Source organism: Bos indicus x Bos taurus, chromosome 1 (genome assembly GCF_003369695.1).
Source record: "Bos indicus x Bos taurus breed Angus x Brahman F1 hybrid chromosome 1, Bos_hybrid_MaternalHap_v2.0, whole genome shotgun sequence".
In the NCBI taxonomy this organism is placed as follows: Eukaryota; Metazoa; Chordata; class Mammalia; order Artiodactyla; family Bovidae; genus Bos; species Bos indicus x Bos taurus.
The window spans coordinates 63732264-63757104 of record NC_040076.1 but is presented as its reverse complement, the minus strand read 5'-3'; the positions used below and the strand labels follow the sequence as shown (position 1 = coordinate 63757104).

At 40.3% G+C, this 24841-nt stretch overlaps 1 protein-coding gene across 4 annotated transcripts in view; it reads right to left on the bottom strand.

The window, feature by feature from the left end:
* UPK1B (uroplakin 1B) overlaps nucleotides 1-8340 on the bottom strand; it is a 29041-nt gene extending 20701 nt beyond the window's left edge. Inside the window, exons 1-2 of one of the 4 annotated variants that reach the window (XM_027526295.1) lie at nucleotides 8192-8229; nucleotides 5961-6029 (exon numbers count right to left, since the gene is read on the bottom strand). Coding sequence is in view for 1 of the 4 variants with exons in the window: in XM_027526062.1 (XP_027381863.1) it covers nucleotides 8197-8327 (131 nt within the window). In the remaining 3 variants the exon portion in view is untranslated. Of the gene's footprint in view, nucleotides 1-5947; nucleotides 6030-8191 lie in introns of those variants that run through there. The other 3 variants (XM_027526062.1, XM_027526133.1, XM_027526205.1) reach the window with 3 other exon arrangements.
* Nucleotides 8341-24841: the final 16501 nt, after the last annotated feature.

The window sequence follows — 24841 nt, the reverse complement described above, 5'->3', positions numbered from 1 at the left end:
TTGGTTGGAAACTGCTATTTCTAGAACTAATAGAAAAGAAACATGTAGGCAGATCACTGCTCAAAATGCAGTTACCAAAGAAGTTAGAAGGTGCTCAGGAGTGACGTTGGAAAACCCTGGTTTAATGTGTAGGCTGATATTACACAATCTCTCAAGAGGAAACTAAACTCCTAGGAAAGCCTCCTAGAAAATGGTGGCAAGTGAGTTTACTTCTCTAGTAGACTAGCTGGAGAAACCTCTTGGAGGGGTTGTGTTACTGGATCACTTAGAACAAAGGCAATGGGATTTCTATGAAAGAAAAGGATCAGACCTGGTTAATCTTTTGAAGTTCTTGGAAGGCTTGTAAATGCCTGTGCACAAGGGTTAACTAATAAACTTACTTAGATTGCACAAAGAAAAACTCTGACAAAGTGCCCTGCTGATGGTTATTTTAAAAAAATAAAAAAGACATTATGAATTTGTTGACCTTTCCATAGAGGTCAGGCATGGAGAGAGAACCAAAAGAGAGGGACAAATGGGCCCTTTTCTACATAAGGAATATAAACTGTGATGGTCTCTGTAGCCTGGAGTAGTTGTGCCTTATAAAGTTAACAAACTTCTTGAGTTTTGTCTCAGCCTGCCTCATAAGGAAGTACCACAATGAATACCCTTCCATGATTAATTTTATGTGTTAAGTTGATTAGGATAGGGCTTACCTGGTGCTTCAGATGATAAAGAATCTGCCCGCAACATGGGAGACCCGGGTTCGATCCCTGGGTCAGAAAGATGCCCCAGAGAAGGAAATGGCAACTCGCTCCAGTATTTTTGCCTGGAGAATCCCATGGTCAGAGGAGTCTGGCAAGTTACATTCATGGGGTCATAAAGAGTTGGATACAACTGAGGGACTAACACTTTCACTTTGATTAGGATATGGGGCCTAGTTGTTTGGTCAAATATAATACCAGTCTAGGTATCACTGTGATAACATTTTTTAGATGTAATTAATGGTTAAATAAGTTGCCTTTGCATAAAGCAGATTACCTCCCATAATGTGGGTGGGCCTCATCCAATCAGTTGAAGGGCTTAAAAACAAAGACTGAGGTTTCCCAAAGAAGAAGCAATTCTGCCTCAAGATTGCAGCATAGAAACCCTGTACAAGTTTTCAGTCTGCAGATTTCAGACCCAAGACTGCAACACCAGCTTACCTGAATTTTCAGGCTGCTAGTCTGCTCTGCAGATTTCAAACTTGTCAGCCCCCCACCCCCATCCCAGCCATATAAGCCAATTCCTTAAAATAAATCTTTTCCTCTATATATATATCCTATTGGCTCTTATTTCTGTGGAGAACTCTGCAAGATGCATGCTCCTGATTTAAACTAATTTATAGTTTTGGTAGAAACAAATGCGATCATTTTCTGGTATTTCCTGAGAACATTTCACCCTTTCTTTCCAGTTCCCACTTCCAGATCCTGACTTCTGGCTCAGATGGATCCACCCATTTCTGTTTCCTTTCCACACACTGCCTTCAGAGGGAAGTTTCTAGAGCAGAGGTTCTTAAACCATCCTACAGAACACAGATGTTCCACCTATTGGGGGGACATTTCTTTGATGCCGAAATTGAATAATTGCAGTCATTTCCTAAGCTGAAGAAAAATGAACGATCAGAATTGGTCATTTTAAGCATCTTCCTCCCACAAAGTTTTCCATAAATCTTGGGTGCCCGCTACCACCTGCCTAGCTGAAATCTAGTTTATAGTATGAACTTAGGCCAACATGATTTACTGAGTTATTTTAAATCTAATACATCAACATGTTGTGGTGTTCCACAAAGATTAACATGACTTCTAAGCTCCAGACAGAGGGCTGGCTGTCCGTTCAGGTGAGTTCCACTTCTCTGAACCTAGCCCCCAGGTTCCCCCACAGACATCCCTGTGCTGTGCCCACCCTTGGCTTCCCTCCAGGAGTTGTCTGGCTGGGCCTCTGTGCTCTCCTGGGTTGGGGTGTGGCTTGCCCCAGAATTCTGGCACAGTATAAGAGGGATGCGGAGAAGGCAATGGCACCCCACTCCAGTACTCTTGCCTGGAAAATCCCATGGACGGAGGAGCCTGGTAGGCTGCAGTCCATGGAGTTGCTAAGAGTCAGACACGACTGAGCGACTTCACTTTCACTTTTCACTTTTATGCACTGGAGAAGGGAATGGCAACCCACTCCAGTGTTCTTGCCTGGAGAATCCCAGGGACAAGGGAGCCTGGTGGGCTGCTATCTATGGGGTTGCACAGAGTTGGACACAACTGAAGCGACTTAGCAGCAGCAGCAGCATAAGAGGGATGAGGAAGTAATAGGGCTTTTTATCAGTAAAATGTTGACACCTATGTTTTCAGCTGTTTGGAGCCAGAAAACTAATAACGACCCTGGTCCTGGGGCTTCCTCCATCAGGAGACAGGAGAGAGTGCTCCCAGTGCAAACGTCTCTCCAGGTTAAGACTTTTACTCTTGTTCTTTTTGAATGCTACAATGTTACAATGGCTCTACCTGAGCCAGACACCTCCTCTCCACAGCTCAGTGGGCCTTCCTCCTGTACCAGCAGCCTGGTCCCAGGTGTGACCGGGCATAAGCTGTCACTGTGATCCTGCTCCCATAGTCCCAGAACTGGAGATGTGATGAGGCAAAATTGTTCAAACAGGTGCCGGGGGGGCTGGCTTAGGGAAAACACACCTGGGATCCCCGGCGGGAAAGGTTGCTGTAAAGGATGCTGCTGGGACATCTGGCAAACCTTGGGTCTAGACTGTCCACAGAGGGTGGTGGGGGAGGGGGACATCAATGTCAAAGCTCAAAGCTCCCTGGTTTGATGGCCTGCGGCCATCTCAGACAATGTCCTTGTCACGACAGATGCCTGCTGCGATCTTCAGGGCCACAGGATCAAGACATCTCAAAGGTTGAGCAAAGAAACAATAACAATACACAGACACTGAGGGAGTAACAACGCAGACCTTGGCGAACCTTCTGTTAAGGGACAGATAATAACTGTTCTTGGCTTTGTAGTGATAATGTCTCTGTCACGACTCAGCCTAGCCATGACATGCAACCAAGTTAGGGCACAGAAACGAACAAGCACAGCTCTGTGCCAATAAAGCTTCATTTACCGAAGCAGACAGTGGGCTGGGTTTAGCCAGTAGCTCAGTTGATAAAGAATCTGCCTGCAATGCAGGAAACCTGAGTTCGATCTCTGGGTTGGGAAGATCCCCTGGAGGAGGGCATGGCAACCCTCCAGTATTCTGGGCTGGAGAATCCCCATGAACAGAAGAGCCCGGAGGGCTACAGTCCATGGGGTCGCAAAGAGTTGGGCACAACTGAGGGACTAAGCACAGCACAAGTGCCAGTCACTTAGTCTTGAGATGCACTGTCCTAAAACAATCTGGTTTTCTATTACTCCCCTGCTTAAACACCTACAAAGCCTCCCTGCATCCTCAGTTCAAGGTGGGGGTGGGGGTGGGGGTGGGAGCAGGATGGGGAGGGGTGGAGTCCCCACCCCAGCACAAGCTCAGCCGCAGGCTCCTTCTTGCTTCCTAATTCCAGATGGCTTTACTTGCCCATCCATCCTCTCCTGTTCACCAATCTCTGCAAATCCAAATTTCTCCTCTCCTACTCTGCTGCACTTGAATTTGAGACCTTTTTGGCTTTTCAGCTCTTAGAGACAGACTAATAACTTCCCTTTGCCTGTGTCTGTAGCTTTTGTCCAGTCCTAATCATTTTATTCTCCTTGTGGCCCAGGGAAGAGAGGCTGGTCAACCAAAGAGATAAAGCACCAACTCCTCAGTTTGTATTCAGTCATACCAACCATGTTCCGGATGGCCTCGCACTCACTTTCCTCTGCTCCTCTGTGCGGTGTCTCATTTTTGCTTCTTGAACTCTTTACCATCTTCTGAAGCTCAGCTGAAAATCCTTTCCTTTCCTCAAGCACCCATGCCCAGAATTATCCTTCCTTTCCTACTTCCCTCTCTCTGCCCAATCAAACAGTTCTCAAGGGCAGCCCGCACTGGGTCCTGTTCAGTGTACTTGTGTGTATGTGTGTGTGGGGGGCTTTTCTTCCCTACTAGCCTCTGTCATGACAGCCTAAGTGACACCTTGTTCCTGTTTTTCTTTCTTTTTGTTACTTCTTTTCTTTACCCACCTTTGTTAAGAAGTTAATTCTGAACCCCAAAACGAATAGATTGCTGTACATGTAAAAAAGTCGTTTGATGAATAATTGCATTAAAGAAACAAAATCAGAAACTTTCAAATTACTTGGTCAGTGACACACTTTAAAGTCAATGACTACACTCTTAGTAGTTTTGTCTTACAGAGAAGGTATGTGATTGCGGAGAAATTAAGGTGTCACTTATCCCAGGGTCATTATTGGCTATGTGCCCTTTGATAGTATGATCCAGTATCAGCTCTGGCTGTAAACCGAGAGGCTTTATAGTCAGTCCCGTCATGGTGCAGATGAGGAAACCAAAGCTGCTAAGGGAAAGCGACTTGTTCAAGATCACTAATGTGTCATTTTCAGAGCCAAGATCTGAGTCAGATCTCCTGACTCTTAAACCAGGACTTTGTATTAAATTTGTCACTGATCTTTCTTCATTCTAAGGTAGGGAGATACTACTTCCCTTTGTATTTCCTTAAAACGAAGAGAGAAACTCCTAACGCCCTGCCAGAAGGTGAGTCACATAAGCAAAGCTGACAAGGTGAGAACTTTCTACGCTTGCTCTCCAGTCAAAGTCTTTCTCACTCTTCATCTTAATTTCCAAATTTCCACAAATCGAGAATCACTCCTTTGCTCCTGGTTAGAATGCAAATACATATAAAAGAGGCACAGACAGTGAGCCTCACAAGCCATCAATATCAATGCCTCATTGTGAATGGTTTGAGTAGAAATCGGTCTCCAAATTTCCAAAGGAAGAGGGAAGATACCATGGGAGGGAAAGAGACCCAAGGAGCGGGAAGAGCCGAACAAATGAACTTCCTCCCTCATAATCTAGGGGCTTGGGGCTGTGGGTAGAGACTGACTGCTGATACTGTGCCTGTGTCTGCCCCTCTCCACTTCACTCTTAGCTCCCAGTATGGGTGAGCTTTTTCAGATAGGGGGTTTCCTGAAACTGAGTTATTTCAAAGCAATGCTTCCCTCAAATATATTTGAACTTTTTCTTTTTCTTCCTTCCCTTTTTTTTGTTTGTTATTTGGGAGGGCTAGGCACCCCACTCCAGTACTCTTGCCTGGAAAATCCCATGGATGGAGGAACCTAGTAGGCTGCAGTCCATGAGGTCGCTAAGAGTCAGACACGACTGAGCAACTTCACTTTCACTTTTCACTTTCATGCATTGGAGGAGGAAATGGCAACCCACTCAGAGTTCTTGCCTGGAGAATCCCAGGGACAGAGGAGCCTGGTAGGAGGCCGTCTATGGGGTCGCACAGAGTCGGACATGACTGAAGCGACTTAGCAGCAGCAGCAGTAAAGGAAGCGGATGGGATAGAGTGAATTTTAGAAAGTGGAATTGGCAGTGGGCAGAGGATGGAGTAGCTGCTGTCCTCTTTAGAAACGACATTGCCCTTGACTGAAAGTACTCAGTTCACCTCAAAATATTTTCCACACATAGTAAAGCCCCTGTGAGCCCCACCCTGTGGAAGACTGCCCAGTGGCCTGGCACCATGATGATTTATTCCAATTGCACAACATCCTGGGAGTTCCTTTGCTCTGAGAAGTGCAGATTCTTTTAAGAGGCTGGAGTTTTCTTTACGTTTTTTTTTCATTGTGTCTTCATTCAGTTTGTTTTCTTCTAAAAATTATTCATCTACACAGTGTTAATGTTTCCAGACACAATGAAAAATAGGTCTAAAAATCATTGCTCACTAAACAAACCAATTTTCAAAGCAGGAGAAAAAGGAGAGAGACTCACCCACCAAGCATGAGATCATTTTTTCAAGTTCATTACCTCTTTTCCTTACCCAAGTTTGTTGGACCAGAGAACACACAAACCACACCTTGCACTTTAGTTCCTGTTAGTGAAATTTGGGCTGACAAAGGAAAAAAAAAGAGAAATAGGAGAGGACAAAATAGACAATAGGCCATTGCCTTAGCCCAGATTCTGAAACCGAGAACTAGATCAGACACTTGTACGACTCAGAGGTGAGGATAAAGATGTCTGTGGAGATTATATCAGGACAGTTGCTGATCTGCTTACATTTAGGGTATGATGAGTCCCTGGGAATGATAAGTGATCAAAGAAGGAACTTGTTCTCATGGCCATGACCCCCATTGCGCAGAGCATCCCTTAGTTTTTCTTTCTTTAAAACTCTAAACCTGCTCTGACTCATGTAGTAACTAGTAGAGACATGAAGCTATTTAGATTCTAATTAAATTCAATTAAAATTCAATCCTTGGGAGGGGGATTCAGGATGGTGGGACACATGTACACCCATGGCAAAAACCACCACAATATTGTAAAGCAATTAGCCTCCAATTAAATAAATTAATTTTTAAAAAAGAATAAAGTTAAACCTGTTTAAAAAAAAATTCAATCCTTATGTTGCACTAGTCACATTTCAAATGCTCAATAGCCATATGTGGTTAGCGGCTGCTGTATAGAACATTTCCATCTTTGCAAAGAGTTCTTTGGGACAGTGTGCTCTTGCCTCTTGATGCTTGCTGTGCTGATCTGAGTCACTCTCCAACCTGAAGTCAAGCACTAAGCTGTAAGCAGTGGCTCAGGTGTTCTCAGCCCACTGAGGGCCTCGGGTGCAGGCAATGTGAGTGGCATGCCCAACCCCAGGGCAGGAACACTATGGAGATTCCTTGGGGGAGGTGAGGTTAAGGTACCTCCCCATGAACTTGGTCTCTGCACCAGTGAGGGAACAGTGACGCATCAGGGGTGTGGGTAGCCTGCATGGCCATGAGGCCCAGATTCCAGCATCAGGGTGAAGTATATTCTAGGATTGACCACTGTTTGCCCTGGGTAAGAATGTAAGCAGGAGGGGCCAAAAGAAATTCTGAGATTTCATTTGCTTTTCTTGACTAGATGGTGTCTAAGATCCCCTTTGTATTTACAAGCCTGTGAATCTTTCAAGATAGCTAAAAACTCCCAGTTGAGTTGATTTTTATGCCCTTTTTTTGCAGAAAGCAAAACAAACAAACAAACAAAAAACTAAACTAAAAACTCTGTTGTAACAGAAAGCAAAATAAGAAATACTTCTCCTCATGGAGAAAGGTTAATTGCTAGAACTAAACAATTCCTTACAAGGCTTGAAAACTGTATAACTCAAGCTATATACATAACTGAAATATGTATTTATATACAATCTAAGTGAGTTCTTTCTGTAGTACTTAGCAATTCTATTCAGGCAAAACATCATCAATAAACATGCTCTTTAATTAAAAAAACATTAAAATTCATAAAAATTTAAAATGTCTTAAGTATCTTTAAAGCCATTTGTAAGTGGGGTTTTAAGTTCATAAACGTAGAGTAGTACTCATATTATTTGAATCTTAACCTGTATTATGTGTGGAAGTGTTGTTGGAACATAAAATACAACCTGCAAACCCTGATGGAAACACCAACTGATGCAGAGTGAAAAGAAGTTATGTAAAAATAACATTGTGTAGATGAAGCTAATTTGTTGACCTGTTTCAACATTTATTAAGCAGAACTGTTTGCAGAGAAGAAACGTGAATAAATTGCCTCTCAAATCCCATTATGAATGGACAAGACCAAATGATTTCTGACAAGAAGTCTGGGAAACTTTCTTTCTGCTAGGCTAATTTTTCTTTTGCTTTTCTGACTCTACAGGGGAACTGGAAGCCCACAAAGGTGCCTGTCTATCTAAGATTTAGTCAGGAGATGGAGGTTTTCCCAGGGTTCTCGGATTTTTCTTGGTTTTTCTGTGAGGAAATGTGAGGTGGAAATCAGGATGGGTGAATAATACCCGACGGAAGAACTTTATCTCAGTTCTGAGAACTGAACCATATCAAAGGGGCTGAGAAAGCAGTTGTACAGTTTAAAGTAAAAGATATTGTGAACAGCCACAATAGCCTAACTTACAAAAAAAATGACAGACTCTATTCATCAGGAAATGAACTTCTCCCCCTCTCCCTTGCAGACAGCTCACTCCCCTCCCAGGAAAGCAACCCAGCCCCAAAGAGTGCAGGTATCTTCCCTGCACAGTGGAATGGGTCTACTCACCTTACCCTCTCCTCCTCCTCCTGGTACTGTGTCGGCTCTCTGCACGCTGCTCTGGCCAGAGGTGCTTTTCTACCCCGCACCAATCCTTTGAACCTCTGGGACCAGGGAAGGGTGGTCTGTGATTGGGAGAAGGCATCTCACATGGGCTGAGCCTGATGCTGCCTAAGCCTGCCTCTCTAGGGCCGGAAGTAACAGGAAACTTTCAGCCAGTAGATTTCTGCTGCTCTGGAATGTGTAATTCTGACAGATGGAAGCACCTGGACAGGGTTCATCTCATCACACGTCTGGATTCCTCGTAGGTCTGGGCTTCCTTGAACACACACTCAGGGCTTCTGTTTTGATTTTGATTTGTTTTGTTTTTATTAGTGTGATTTAATCCTTAATTCTGCTCTTGAGCATTAAAAAGGCCTTTTTTGTTGTCCTGACTGTTCAGTCATGCTGGTATACATTTATGTGTCCAGGGTCATGTCTAGTTTCAATTTCTGTAACTTCCAGATGCTATGTCTATGGGGATAAGAATTGCCCAAGGAACGCCACACTGAGTTGGTCCAAAGACTGATAAGGGCCAGGAGACCTGGAAACAAAGAGGTTGAGAGATAGAGAAAGGGCTCAATCAATCATCCCATGTTATCCAATTAATTTCTCCATTCCTTCTCTCCCCTTCCCTTTTTCTTTCCTCCTTTCCTCTGGAGCCACGTGTCATACAATGTCTGAAGAAGATGTTTATTTCAGTGGTTGCATAACACACCATGGATACATGCATCATAGTTTGTTTAGCCTGGTGTGAGTGATGGGTCATGGCACTCATGTTAGGATTTACTCAGTGCCTTAATCGATAGATTTTTGGGGTTCTCGTGGGCCAGGACCATCCTTCTAACAGGTTAAGTTTTGCAGGAACAGACTTGGAGACTGAGTACAGGGTGCAGTATATTTATTAGTGAGTAAATACCCAGGGAAGAGAGAAGGGAGAGGGAAGAAACAAGGTTGGGTGGAGAGGAGGTCCATCTGCCATGCAGGTGGGACAGCCCCAGGAAACTCTGGAGGAAGATGCCCTGTTACAGTCGCTCTGCCTTGGTTCCCTTTATAATCAGTCCTTAGACACAGGTTGCCCTAGGAATGTGGCTTTTTATAGCAAAAGGCTGTCCCTGAAGTGGGTGGGCAGGGGAGGCACGAGCTGTGGTACTCTCAGGAGCTGGGCAGCATGTTCCCCCTCAAAGGTGCCTGCACGGGGCATCTCTGTGTCAATCACATGACTTATTTCTCCTCAGCTCTGCAGGGCCTGGTTCGGGAGAAAATTTTTCACACAGTGGAATTCTATGCAATTGTGATAGGAAAAATGAGGTCACAGAAAACCACTTCATTACATGGAAATATGTTCAGTTATTCAATATTTATTTATATAAATATGTATCAAGAACTTATGAAGTGCCAAATACTTCCTAAGTACTACAAATGAAAAAATCATGTTACAAAATAGTTTGTACAATTCAACATACTTTTTTTTAAAGTATGTATATGTGTAAGTGAATTTAAAAGTTAGAAAGAAAAAGATTAAAAAAAGTTAGAAATTAAATATACCAGGATTTTATATGGATGATGTGATATGAATGACTTCTTGGTAGCTCATATATTTATAAATGATCTATGTTACAGAGAAATATGTAAATTATTAAAAATGTGTTCTTTGGAAATCTTTGTGGTAAAGTAGCAAGGATACAGACAAGGACATATGTTTCCATTTATATCTTAGGCAATGTATGTTCTATTTCTAGGATTCTATGGGGAGAAAACATGAATCTTTTCAAAACAGATTCAGTTCAGTTCAGTTCAGTCACTCAGTCATGTCCAACTCTTGGTGACCCCATGGACTGCAGAACGCCAGGCTTCCCTGTCTATCACCAACTCCCGGACCTTGCTCAGACTCATGTCCATTGAGTCAGTGATGCCATCCAACCATCTCATCCTCTGTCATCCCCTTCTTTTCCCACCTTCAATCTTTCCCAGCATCAGGGTCTTTTCAAATGAGTCAGTTCTTCGCATCAGGTGGCCAAAGTATTGGAGTTTCAGCTTTAGCATCGGTCCTTCCAATCAATATTCAGGACTGATTTCCTTTAGGATGGACTGGTTGGATCTCCTTGCAGTCCAAGGGACTCTCAAGAGTCTTCTCCAACACCACAGTTCAAAAGCATCAATTCTTTGGCGCTCAGCTTTCTTCACAGTCCAACTCTCACATCCATACATGACTACTGGAAAAACCAAATCTTTGACTAGACAGACCTTTGTTGGCAAAGCAATGTCTCTGCTTTTTAATATGCTGTTTTCAGTTCAGTTCAGTTCAGTTGCTCAGTCATGTCCAACTCTTTGCGACCCCATGAATCGCAGCACGCCAGGCCTTCCTGTCCATCACCAACTCCCGGAGTTCACCCAAACCCATGTCCATCGAGTCAGTGATGCCATCCAACCATCTTATCCTCTGTCGTCCCCTTCTCCTCCTGCCCTCAATCTTTCCAAGCATCAGGGTCTTTTCAAATGAGTTAGTTCTTCACCTCAGGTGGCCAAAGTATTGGAGTTTCAGCTTCAACATCAGTCCTTCCAAAGAACACCTAGGACTGATTTGCTTTAGGATAGACTGGTTGGATCTCCTTGCAGTCCAAGGGACTCTCAAGAGTCTTCTCCAACACCACAGTTCAAAAGCATCAATTCTTTGGCGCTCAGCTTTCTTCACAGTCCAACTCTCACATCCATACATGACCACAGCAAAAACCATAGCCTTGACTAGATGAACTTTTGTTGGCAAAGTAATGTCTCTGCTTTTTAATATGCTGTCTAGGTTGGTTATAACTTTTCTTCCAAGGAGCAAGCGTCTTTTAATTTCATGGCTGCAGTCATCATTTGAGCCCCCCAAAATAAAGTCTCTCACTGTTTCCATTGTTTCCCCATCTATTTGCCATGAAGTGATGGGACCAGATGCCATGATCTTAGTTTTCTGAATGTTGAGCTTTAAGCCAACTTTTTCACTCTCCTCTTTCACTTTCATCAAGAGGCTCTTTAGTTCCTCTTTGCTTTCTGCCATAAATGTGGTGTCATCTGCATATCTGAGGTTATTGATATTTCTCCCGGCAATCTTGATTCCAGCTTGTGCTTCATCCAGTCCAGCATTTCTCATGATATACTCTGCATATAAATTAAACAAGCAGGGTAACAATATACAGTGTTGACATACTCCTTTTCCTATTTGGAACCAGTCTTTTGTTCCATGTCCAGTTCTAACTGTTGCTTCTTGACCTGCATACAGATTTCTCAGGAGGCAGGTCATGTGGTCTGGTGTTCCCATCTCTTGAAGAATTTTCCACAGTTTGTTGTGATCCACACAGTCAAAAGCTTTGGCATAGTTAATATAGCAGAAATAGATGTTTCGTATGTATGTTGTTATATGATATGGGGTAGATCCAAAAAATTAAATAATAATTACAGCAATATTAATTGGACACATGGAATTTCATTGCATGGATACATTTGATCAATTTGTGGTTGGACAATTCTGAGGTTGGACAATTATCCCCATGTTTTTCTCATAAAAATTTGACACAAATCTCTATGAAATTCTCCATGTTCAGTGTCATGGCTGGAAGCATGGTTTGATTACATGCATGATTTCATTGTGGGGCAGTTTTGGTGAAGACAAGGTGTGGCTCCAGTGGTAGCCAACTAAAATAGAGCATTAAGGTCACAAGAAAGGAGGAGTCCTTTGTTACTCAGGGCATACTCCTCTCCCCTGTACCTCCCGACTCTGAGTCTGGAGCTGTCTGAGGCTCTGCCTGGAGAAATGCCTACAGTTAGTCGCCTCTGTTGGTTTTGAGGTGGGTCAGCTGTCCTGCTTTATTCGTTATTGGGTCCCATCTGATTTCTGTCTCCAGAAATTATAAAAATCTCAGGTTTCTCTCTCTTCTGCTTTGAGTATTAAAATAGACTTACTTCTTTTTGTAAATATTGACTGTAATTTTAAAGGAGTTTCAGGAGGACTGCTTTGGGTATTTAAAAATATTTAAAAACACAGAATTAGGCAGACAACTCAACTCTGCCCTATTGGACTCCTATCTCTTCATAAGAATAAGCCACAGTACCAATGTGTATCTGGTGTCAACTTACTGAAAATTCCCCTAATACTACAAGAAATTAAATAGCCTTTTCAGAGCCTAATAAGGTGCTGGCACACATATTATTTGCCACCTAAAGTAACATAACTCTCTTTGTCTGAGTTTTAGCTTTATAATGTTTCCAGCTAAATAACTGGCATGAAGTTTCAAGCAGAGGTCACAGCCATCGACAACCATACCTGTTCACCTCCCCAGTATACAAAAATATATGTGCACACATGTGAGCACAAAAACACCAACAGACATTATTATACTTCCATACTCACTTCTTATTCACAAGAATAGGTGGTTTACATAGTGTTAACACAAAAGTTGATGACATAACAACAAAAGAAGGTAAGTGGAAGAGATACGGTGAGTAAAACTGAGTCTGATCAGTTCTGACATATACACACCCACGGAAGCATCATGTCAGTCAAGATGGTGAACAACCAACCAATCACTTCTGAAAGTGTCCTCCCTCCTATGCCTTTGTGATCCTTGCTCCTGCCCCCTTTCCCCCCAGATAACAATTGATCTTCTTCCTGCCACTATAGATTAGTTCACATTATCCAGAATTTAAAGTAAATGGAATCATACAGTAAAAAAAGAGAGAAAGAAATAATAGGAAGCTTTATTATGGACAGTATCTCCCAATACATACATATATCAAATCACTACATTGTACACCTTAACCTTATGCAATGTTATTAATATATGTCAATTATATCTCAGTGAGCTGGAAACACACTCACAAACATGAAATAACAGAATGCTAATTTAAAAGAAAATAAAACACATGCAGGAGACCAGAGTAAAACAAGGGAATTCATAAAGAGTGGGGGAAATAGAAGAATAATTCCAGAAGCCTGAGTCTTCCTGTTTCTATTGTGTCTGAGCCTCATAGCTATTCTCCTTCACTTTCATAAAATGGACTTAAAACATTAATCTTCACATTAATTAAAAAAAAGCTTTATGGATATATAATTCATATACTACAAACTTTACTCTTTTGAGGTGTACAATTCAGTGGTTTTAGGACAGTCAGAATTGTGCAACTGTTACCACTACTAATTCTAGAACATTTTCCACACCCACAAAAGAAACCTCCTTCTCATTGCATTCACTCCCCACCACTCCCTCTCCCCTGCCCTGGCAGCCACTTATCTGCTCTCCATCTCTGTGGGTTTGCCTGTTCTGGACATTTCACCTAAATGGGCTCACACACTATGTGGCCTTTTGTTACTGGCTTTCTTTCACTTCACAGAATGCTTTTAAGTTTCATCCAAGTCATAGTCATATATCAATACTTCATTCCTTGTTATTACCAAACAATACTCCATTGTATGTATATATATATATATATATATATATATATATATATATATATATTCATTTTTAAAAGTTGTAGTAGAAAACATATGACATTTACTATCTTAACCATTTTTTTTTTCACTTTACAATATTGTATTGGTTTTGCCATACATTGACATGAATCTGCCATGGGTGTACATGTGTTCCCCATCCTGAACCCCCCTCCCATCTCCCTTCCCATCCCATCCCTCTGGGTCATCCCAGTGCACCAGCCCTGAGCTATCTTAACCATTTTTAAGTGTAAGGTTCAGTGGAGTTAAGTATAATATATTCACATTGCTGTGTAACAGATCTCCAGACCTTTTCTATTTTGCAGAACCGAAACTACCTGTGAAACAATCCCCCATTTCCCCTCCCATAGTCCCTAATAAGCACCATCCTACTTTGTCTATATGAATTTGACTATTTTAGATACCTCATAGAAGTAGAATCACACAGTATTTATCCTGTTGTGACTGGCTTATTTCACTTAGCATAATGTCCTCAGTGTTTATCCATGGTGCAGAATGTGTCAGAATTTCATTCCTTCCAAAGCTGAATAACATTTTACTGTATATACAAACCACATTTTTATTTATCCACTCATCTATCAAACATCACATTTAAAAAATCCATTCATCACTTGCTGGGCATTTTTATTGTTTGCACTTTGGGGTTATTATGAACACTGCTATGAATATTCTTGTAAAGTTTTTTTTTTTTAATTTAAAATTTTAACACCGAAAGCATTTCATATTGGGGTATAGCTGATTAAGGGTGGTTTCAGGTGAACAGCAAAGGGACTTAGCCACACATATACATATCTCTATTTTCCCCCAAACCCATCTACCATCTAGGCTGGCACATAGCATTGAGCAGAGTTCCATGTGCTCCACAATATGTCTTTGCTGGGTATCATTTTATGTTCTGTACACGTTTTTAAATGGCCATATATTTTCAGTTGTCTTAGATATATTCCTAAGGGTGGAATTGCTGAGTCAGAGATAATGTTAAAGTTTTTGAAGAATTGCCAAACAGTTTCCCAAAGCAGCTGCTCTATTTTACATTTCCATTAGCAGTCTAACTATTCTAATTTCTCTACAGCTTTGTCAGCACTTGTTATTATCTGTCTATTTGGTTACAGCCATCCCAGTGGATGTGAGGTAACACCTCATTGTGGTTTGGTTTACATTTCCCTAATGACAAATGATGTCACGTTTATTCTTTAAATGGAGGAGGGAAAGGGATGTGCCCCAGAAAAGTGTTCTAGCAGCTTGATTCTCAATTACTGTGAGGAGATGGAGGAACAAGTGAGTGAGGGTCAACAGGATTGCTCAGGGAAGAATCTAATATCAATACTATTGATAATAACATTACTAAAATAATAAGAACTTACATTACCAGGCACTTTTGTAGGTGTTTTTCCATATTATCTCATTCAATAACATTTGAGGCACTCACACTTCATATCTATAGGAATAACTCATCTTTAAGAAGCATTCTTAAGGGATTGATTCCTTTAAGGGAGGTCATACTTACGAACCCTGCTTGTTCTGACACTGAAACTTTTATTCCCATTACATTTTTTTCCCTATGTGTCATGTCCTCTGTTAGTTTTACTCTGAAAAGGCTGGGACTCCTCTTCCTTTTCTAGTGGACAGCCAGCTCCACCCAGAGTCTCACCTTTCACATTTACTCCTGGTCTGGAACTACTTCCTACCACACAGGGACTGAGAACTGAACATACTTTTTGCTGATTGACTCAGGCTCAAGAGAGAGCCTGAGTCACTGAGAGTGAGGCTTGACCTCCATTTTCTCCCTTCTTCTTTCAGTCAAACATATTCAGTCAGGAGCACTGGATACCAAGTGCATCGCCGCTGGTCCACTGCCTCATTGTGAAAGGTCAAAGGACAGCTCTGAAATGCCTCACAGATTGCCCGTGAGAAGGGCTGAAGTGACTGTGGAGGACTAGTTTGAGGTGTTCTGCTTCATGGAACACAGCAAAGTGTTAGGGTTGAAAACCAGTGGACTAAATCCAGTAATTTCAGATGTTACTGATAACATCCAAGTCTTTGATCACTAATAATATCAATAACCTCAGATATGCAGATGACACCACCCTTATGGCACAAAGTGAAAAGGAACTAAAAAGACTCTTGATGAAAGTGAAAGAGGAGAGTGAAAAAGTTGGCTTAAATCTCAACATTCAGAAAACTAAGATCATGGCATCCGATCCCATCACTTCATGGCAAATAGATGGGGAAACAGTGGAAACAGTGAGAGACTTTATTTTTGGGGGCTCCAAAATCACTGCAGATGATGACTGCAGCCATGAAATTAAAAGACGCTTGCTTCTTGGAAGGAAAGTTATGACCAACCTAGATAGCATATTCAAAAGCAGAGACATTACTTTGCCAACAAAGGTCCGTCTAGTCAATGCTATGGTTTTTCCTGTGGTCATGTATGGATGTGAGAGTTGGACTGTGAAGAAGGCTGAGAGCCAAAGAATTGATGCTTTATGAACTGTGGTGTTGGAGAAGACTGTTGAGAGTCCCTTGGACTGCAAGGAGATCCAACCAGTCCATTCTGAAGATGATCAGTCCTGGGTATTCATTGGATGGACTGATGCTGAAGCTGAAACTCCAATACTTTGGCCACCTCATGCGAAGAGTTGACTCATTTGAAAGGACCCTGATGCTGGGAGGGGTTGGGGGCAGGAGGAGAAGGGGACAACAGAGGATGAGATGGCTGGATGGCATCACTGACTCGATGGACATGAGTTTGGGTAAACTCTGGGAGTTGGTGATGGACAGGGAAACCCAGCGTGCTGCTATTCGTGGGGTCGCAAAGAGTCGGACACAACTGAGAGACTGAACTGAACTGAACTGAATATTGTTGATCCTTTGATATTTGGGTCAATGTTGTTCTACCCGCTGATTAATTATATCTTAGTTATGTCTCTCAAAGTTTTCCCACAGGTTCACTGTAAGTTTATCAGCTTTCACCTAGTTTTGCCAGCCTGTAGTCAACAGAAAGACTGCTTATCTGCCTGGAGAACATTTATTGAGTCTGGGCACAGGCACATTTTATGGACAATTGAAGGAAAAACAAAAGAAACTTTGAAGTTCTAAGCATAGATTTTTAAAAATATAATTGTTAGACATAAAATTCACGTATAAAAAAGGGATTTGTGCATGACTATTCAAACAGGAGCTTAATTCATTGTAATACACCACATAATTACACCAAGTCACCAGGGAAACAATATGAACAATTTAGTCTGCTTTAATGCTCAAACAGAAATGAAATGAAATTTTCAGACAATAGTAGTATCATATGATCATCTCAGTTATGATTGCTGGGTGCTCTCAGGCTATGTAGACCTCGTTAAGGTTTTTAGCTTTTAAATACCAGTTTGACTGGTTGCACATTCCACACAATGTAGACACTCTTCAGAGGATAAAGGTAATAAGGAAGTGACATTCTGCCTCTCTCACAGGTGTGTACAGAGTAGTACAACATGTTTGAGTTTTGCTGTAGGTTAAAAATCAGAAGAAGACTATCCCAAGGAATAGATTAAATTGTATCCACTAATGTCATACCGTGGCAGGGTCAAAGGGGAAAATAGTAAACATATCTTGGAGGTATTAAGAAACAAGAAAAGAGATCTTACACCAATTATCTCCTAAAAGTACTGTTAAAAATTATTTTCTGCACATTTTCTGATTGAAAATTCTATAAACAGCTTTGAGACATGATGGATTTGTATGCTTTTGGGAACTGCATATAAACTGCTAATATTCTTTTCTTTATCCTCTTTGGGATCCGTGAACATGTTTCTGTTCAGTGCTTTGGAGGAATGAGTATTGAAATATCAATGCACGGAGAAGTATACATGTATATGTTTTGTATGATTAACCAGAAGTATCTGTAACTGTTCTATGAATTTTACAAAGGTACTCAGCAGATTTTTACTTAAAAAATAAAAACATATTTAGGCACAGTCACTACCAATGACCATTCAAAAATGATTTTTCAGAGTGGGCAACAGAACATGGTGTTGACACTGATGGTTGTAAACAATGTTTAGGAGAGATTCATTCTTTGTTAAGCTTCACTTTTCTTCCTGTTTTGTATCATTTCCTGTACCTGAGGAGAATGAAAAAAAATTTTTTTTCCACTTGAAGTTTTGATCTACTTGGTACTATCATATCTTGTAGGGTTAAAATATATAGAAAATCAAAATATAGACGTCCTTACACTGACTTGGTACAAATAATTTAGATTTTGATAACTCAAGGAGAACCACTAAAAGTATAATATTAAGAAGATTATTAGGGTTGTGACCTTTTTCTGTACGATACTGTAAATACATAGCATATACATTAGTCAAAACCTATAACGTATAACACAAAGAGTGAAAGCCATTGAGTTGTGTCTAACTGTTTGCAACCCCATGGGCTATACAGTCCATGGAATTCTCTAGGCCAGAATACTGGAGTGGGTAACCCTTCCCTCCTCTAGGGGATCTTTCCAACCCAGGGATTGAACCCAGATCTCCCACATGGCAGGCAGATTCTTTACTGGCTGAGCCACCAGGGAAGCCCAAGAATACTGGAGTGGGTAGCCTATCCCTTCTCCAGCAGATCTTCCCAACCCAGGAATCGAAGGGAGGTCTCCTGCATTGCAGGCAGGTTCTTTACCAACTGAGCTACCAGGGAAGCCCATACACAAAGAAACTTTATGTAAATCATGAACTTTAGTTAATAATAATGTATCAAACTGGCTGACCAATTGTAACAAATGTACCATAATAATGCAGAATGTTAATAATAGAGGAAATGGGGGGAGCAGATGGGAGTAAGTGGGAACTCACTGTACATTCAGCTTAATTTTTCTGTAATGTAAAACTATTCTAAAAAGTAAAACATATTAATTAAAAAAAATCACCTCAGTGTAAAACCAAAAAACAAACTGAGTATAACTTCTAAATAGAAAAATGGAACAATAAAGGAAGACGAAAAGTAGAGGAAAAGAAACAAAACAGGTGGGACAAGTAGTATAGATTCAAACCCCAATATATCTTTAACAACATCAAATATAAAAGGACTACTCTAATTAAAAGCTTTCCAGATTTGAATAATTATAAAAATTATAATATATGTAATTAATATTTATAAGAAAGATGTCTAAAACATAAGGACAGAGAAAAGTTAAGAGTCATAAAGATGGAAAATATATACCATTTAAACACTGAGTAAAATAAATCTGGTGTAGCTATAACAATATTGAAAAGAGTAGTTAGAGTTCATGTTATACTTCTTAATGATCAAAAATTCAATTTACCAGAAAAATATAAGAATCTAAATTTATAAGTACCTAATAACATAGCCTCAATTACATATATACAGCATAAATTGACAATAATATTGGAAAACTTGAATAACATGTTTAACAAACCTGATCCAATGGATATATTTAGACACTTCTCAATAACTGAAGAATAAATATTTTTTCAATCCCAATTAATTCATTCACAGCAATTAACTATATGCTGTATCATAAAGCAAGTAAATACATTTCAAAGACTTAAAATCTTGTTCTATGAGTAAAGTGCAATCAACTTTGAAATCAATAACCAAAGGGCAACAAGAAACCAAAATTAGGTATTAATATAACGCGACTGAGCAACTGATCTGATCTGATCTGATAAAAAATCTACTGTCCAAAAATCCATATGTTGCAGAATAAATCATAAAGAAAATTAGAAACTATTTTGAACTACATAAAGTAAAAATACCACACACTTATCTATGTGATAAAACCATAAGAGTATATATTATATATTAATAATATATAGTTTACTATATGAAGATCTGCTTCCTATATGCAAGAAGAAACACTAAAAAAATGAATTCTTCAAATAACACCTGTGTACTGTAGACAAAATACAAACCCCCATCCAAAAGAAAAAACCTGCAAACTGAAACAAAACATAAAGTCTAACAACTACATGAAGGTTCTGGACACTAAGCAAATACAGGTAGGTTTTGAAAAGGAGTCTAAACTTAGAGCAAGTGATCAACATGGAATGGATTCCTCAGTTTTCATAATTTTGACCCAATGACAATCATGACCCACAGACACAGCTGTGGCTGCACTAGAATACCTCAAACTCTGATAGAAAACCCATTGCTTTTCTGGAGGGAAAAATCACAGAAAGTGGCCTGGTCAAATGTCAGATGCTGAAGAGTGAGGGGGAATCCTCAAAGAGGGAAGGTCTGTGCATGAACTCTGCACACGCCTTAGGTTGCCTTCTGAATCATGCATTCGTAGGTCAGATTCAAACTAGCAGTAGCAAAAAGAAGTGACCACAGAAGGCAAGAGACAGTGCTCACAGTTCAAATCTAACCATGTTAACAGCCAGTTAAACAAAACAAGCACATCATCACTTGTCAGAAGAATATGACAGAACACAGTCTGCACGGCACAAGATTTATGATGTTCAAGATGCAATCGAAATTATCCTAGTTACAGAAAACCTAGAGAATGCAATTCATTTTAAATGGAAAAGACAACCTTTACTTCTTCCTTTCTGATTTGGAAGGCGTTTACTTTTTTTATTTAAAGTAGTTATTTATGCCTAATTGCTCTGGCTAGGACTTCCAGTGCAAGGAGCACATAGACAGTAAATATACCATTCCCTACTTTTGCATATATTTGAAATGCTCAATAGTTGAAGAAAATTTACAGACAAACAGCATAAAAATAACATCCAGAACATATTGTGTTCCTTGAAGAAGAAGAAAGTGGGTAAGGGGGGAGAAATAGAAACAGTATTTGAAAAAATGCTGGCTGCAAAAAATTTCAAAATAGATGAAAAGCATTAAAACCCAAAGGTCTGGAACTCCTATTTCCTCTAAGACCAGATTTCCCTCTTGTTCAAAACAACTTAAAAAATGAACAACATATAAGAAACAATGGTTTTCAAGATGTTCGCAACAAAGGACAGTGCTCTGTGAGAGTCAGGAAAGAAATGAAGTGAGCCTTATGAGTGCTCTATCTTATTGTCTTCAGAAAGCTTCCTGGCCTCATGGCCAGGAAAGTGAACCCAAGAAGACCTCGGCAGACCCCTAAGTTGTGCAGATGGAGCTGAGATCCTGAAGAAAGCATGGTAGCTATAGTTCACAGGATAGAGTGCCAGAGAGGAGAGAACTGCACAGAAAGAACTCTGGAATCTGCAGAAGTTCCCCTTGAAATAATCCCCTGAGTGTGGATCAGTACATGTGTGTGAGGAAACTCCCTGAGGCCATGGACAGAACCAAGCCAAGGATATTGCCTATTATCACCAACTGGAAAACCTAGCGTGATTCATGGGGCACTGGGTAGAGTACTCACAAGGGTCTTGCCTCAGGAGTAGGGAATACTTAGTCCAAGATGAACACTGTTTTGCCTCACTCAAAAAAATATCTTGAAAGCAAAGCTGGAAAGGATCAGATTGTTTCCAACTAAATCAGCTGGGTCGCCAAATAAAGTCCAAGAATATTTACATGAATGCCAAAAAAAAAAAAAAATCCAGTACCTACTAAGGTAACATTTATAATATATTGCACCAGTCAAAAATTACCAGGCACGAAAGTGACAATGTGAAAGTGTTAGTTGCTCAGTCATGTCTGACTCTTTATGACCCCAATGACTATAGCCTACCAGGCTTCTCTGTCCATGGGATTTTCCAGGCAAGAAAACTGGAGTGGGTTGCCATTCCCTTTTCCAGGCAATCTTTCCAACCCAGGGATCAAACCTGGGTCTCCTGCATTGAGGCAGATTTTTTACCATCTGAGACTCAAGGACACCTACTTATAGCAATGTTATATGTCAATTATATCTCAATAAAAAAATTACCAGGCATAAAAACAAGCAGCAAAACCAATTATTATAACTATACTCTCTATGTTAAAAAAGTTAAGATATTGACACTATAGAAAAGATAAAAACTAAATTGGGGATGAAAAGTGTACTGTAGATACTACACAACGAAAGATCAATACCCTTGAAGACAGCAATAGAAAATTGATATATGGAAAGGGAAAAAAAGAGTTAAAAAACATTAACAGAATTAGGAAATTGTGAGACAACTTCAACTGCCCCCATATATATGTAATTGGAGCTTCTAGAGGACAGGGATGGGATAGATAAGTGTTTGAAGAAACAGTGGCTGCCAAATTTCCAAATACGTGAATGTTCACCACAGCATTACTCATAACGACCAAAAAAAAAAAAAAGGAAACAATTAAACGTCTAATTCAGAATACAGAATACAAAAACGAAAAGGAATGAATAATATGCACAAGATGAAAGAATCCCAGAAATATAAGTTCAGTTCAGTCTCTCAGTCATGTCTGACTCTTTGTGACCCCATGGACTATGCCAGGCCTCCCTGTCCATTACCAATCACCGGAGTTTACTCAAACTCATGTCCATTGAGTCGGTGATGTCATCCAACCATCTTATCCTCTGTCGTCCCCTTCTCCTCCCATCTTCAATCTTTCCCAGCATCAGAGTCTTTTCAAATGAATCTGCTCTTTGCATCAGGTGTCCAAAGTACTGGAATTTCAGCTTCAGCATCAGTCTTTCCAGTGAATATTCAGGACTGATTACCTTTAGGATTGACTGGTTGGATCTCCTTGCACTCCAAGGGACTCTCAAGAGTCTTCTCCGACACCACAGTTCAAAAGCATCAATTCTTTGGCACTCAGCTTTCTTTATAGTAAAACTCTCACATCCATATGTGACTACTGGAAAAGCCATTGCTTTGACTAGATGGACCTTTGTTGGGAAAGTAATGTCTCTGCTTTTTAATATGCTGTCTAGGTTGGTCATAACTTTCCTTCCAAGGAGTAAGGTCTTTTAATTTCATGGCTGCAGTCACCATTTGCAGTGATTTGGGAGCCCTCCCAAATAAAGTCAGCACTGTTTCCACTGTTTCCCCATCTATTTGCCATGAAGTCATGGGACCAGATGCCATGATCTTAGTTTTCTGAATGTTGAGTTTTAAGCCAACTTTTTTACTCTCCTCTTTCACTTTCATCAAGAGGCTCTTTAGTTCTTCTTCACTTTCTGCCATAAGGGTAGTGTCATCTGCATATCTGAGGTTATTGATATTTCTCCCAGCAATCTTATTCCAGCTTGTGCTTCATCCAGCCCAGAGTTTCTCATGATGTACTCTGCATGTAAGTTAAACAAGCAGGGTGACAACATACAGCCTTGATGTACTCTTTTCCCAATTTGGAACCAGTCTGTTGTTCCATGTCCAGTTCTAACTGTTGCTTCCTGACCTGCATACAGATTTCTCAAGAGGCAGGTCAGGTGGTCTGGTATTCCCATCTCTTTCAGGATTTTCCATAGTTTGTCATGATCCACACAGTCAAAGGCTTTGGCACAGTCAATAAAGCAGAAATAGATGTTTTTCTGGAACTCTTTCACTTTTTTGATGATCCAATGGATGTTGGCAATTTGATCTCTGGCTCCTCTGCCTTTTCTAAATCCAGCTTGAACATCTGGAAGTTCACAGTTCATGTATTGTTGAAGCCTGGCTTGGAGAATTTTGAGCATTACTTTGCTAGCATGGGAGATGAGTGCAATTGTGCAGTAGTTTGAGCATTCTTTGGCATTGCCTTTCTTTCAGATTGGAATGAAAACTGACCTTTTCCAGTCTGGCGGCCACCAGTAAATTTTCCAAATTTGCTGGTATATTGGGTGCAGCACTTTCACAGCATCATCTTTTAGGATTTGAAATAGCTTAGCTGGAATTCCGTCACCTCCACTAGGTTTGTTCGTAGTGATGTTTCCTAAGGCCCACTTGACTTCATATTCCAGGATGCGTGGCTCTAGGTGAGAGATCACACCATCTCTCTCTAGGTGAGAAATCACACCATCGTGATTATCTGGGTCATGAAGATCTTTTTTGTACAGTTCTTCTGTGTCTTCTTGCCACCTCTTCTTAATATCTTCTGCTTCTGTTTGGTCCATACCATTTCTGTCCTTTATTGAGCCCATCTTTGCATGAAAATTTCCCTTGGTATCTCTAATTTTCTTGAAGAGATCTCTAGTCTTTCCCATTCTATTGTTTTCCTCTATTTCTTTGCACTGACCACTAAGGAAGTCTTTCTTATCGCTCCTTGTTATTCTTTGGAACTCTGCATTCAAATGGGTATGTCTTTCCTTTTCTCCTTTGTCTTTTGCTTCTCTTCTTTTCATAGCTATTTGTAAGGCCTCCTCAGACAACCATTTTGCCTTTTTGCATTTCTTTTTCTTGGGGATAGTCTTGATCATTGCCTCCTGTACAACATCACAAACCTCTGTCCATAGTTCTTCTGGCACTCTATCAGATCTAATCCCTTGAATCTCTTTGTCACTTCCACTGTATAATCATAAGGGATTTGATTTATGTCATACCTGAATGGTCTAGTGGTTTTCCCTACTTTCTTTAAGTCTGAATTTGCCAATAAGGAGTTCATGATCTGAGCCACAGTCAGCTCCCTCAGTCAGCTCAAAAGAAGCTGGCCTGCAAATAGTATCATTATCAGGTTCCATTTATATAAAATCCATAGAGTCAAGCTAATCTAGAAGTTGGAATAGTGGTTATTTTCTGGAAAAGAAAGTGTAGTGATTGGAAAATGGTCACCATGTGGGATTCTGAGGAGATGAGAACTTTCAGTCTTTTGACCTGAGTGGTGATTTCCTGGCTCTGTTGAAGTAGTGACAGACAAGTTGTGCAGATTTGATCCCTGTAATTTTCTGTATGTATGCTTGAAAAGTTTTAAAAATGAAAATATATTTTCCCATATTACCAGGAAAAGGAAGAAAAATCATATGATCATCTCAATAGATATAGAAAAATAATTTGATAAAATTTAATAATTCATGGCAAAACTTCTCAGAAAACAGACTATAAAGGGAACTGCCCTAATATTATTAGTAGCATTTATTAAGCACAATAAACACTATAATTAATGGTTAAATAAGCATTTTTTTTTTCTCTTAAGGTTGAGTGCCAGCAAGGTAAACCACTTGTAGCTACTTCTATTCAACATTAATTCTGCGGGATATTCCTAATCAGTGTTCTTTATCAGTCAGGATTCCAACAGGAAACCGTACTTTC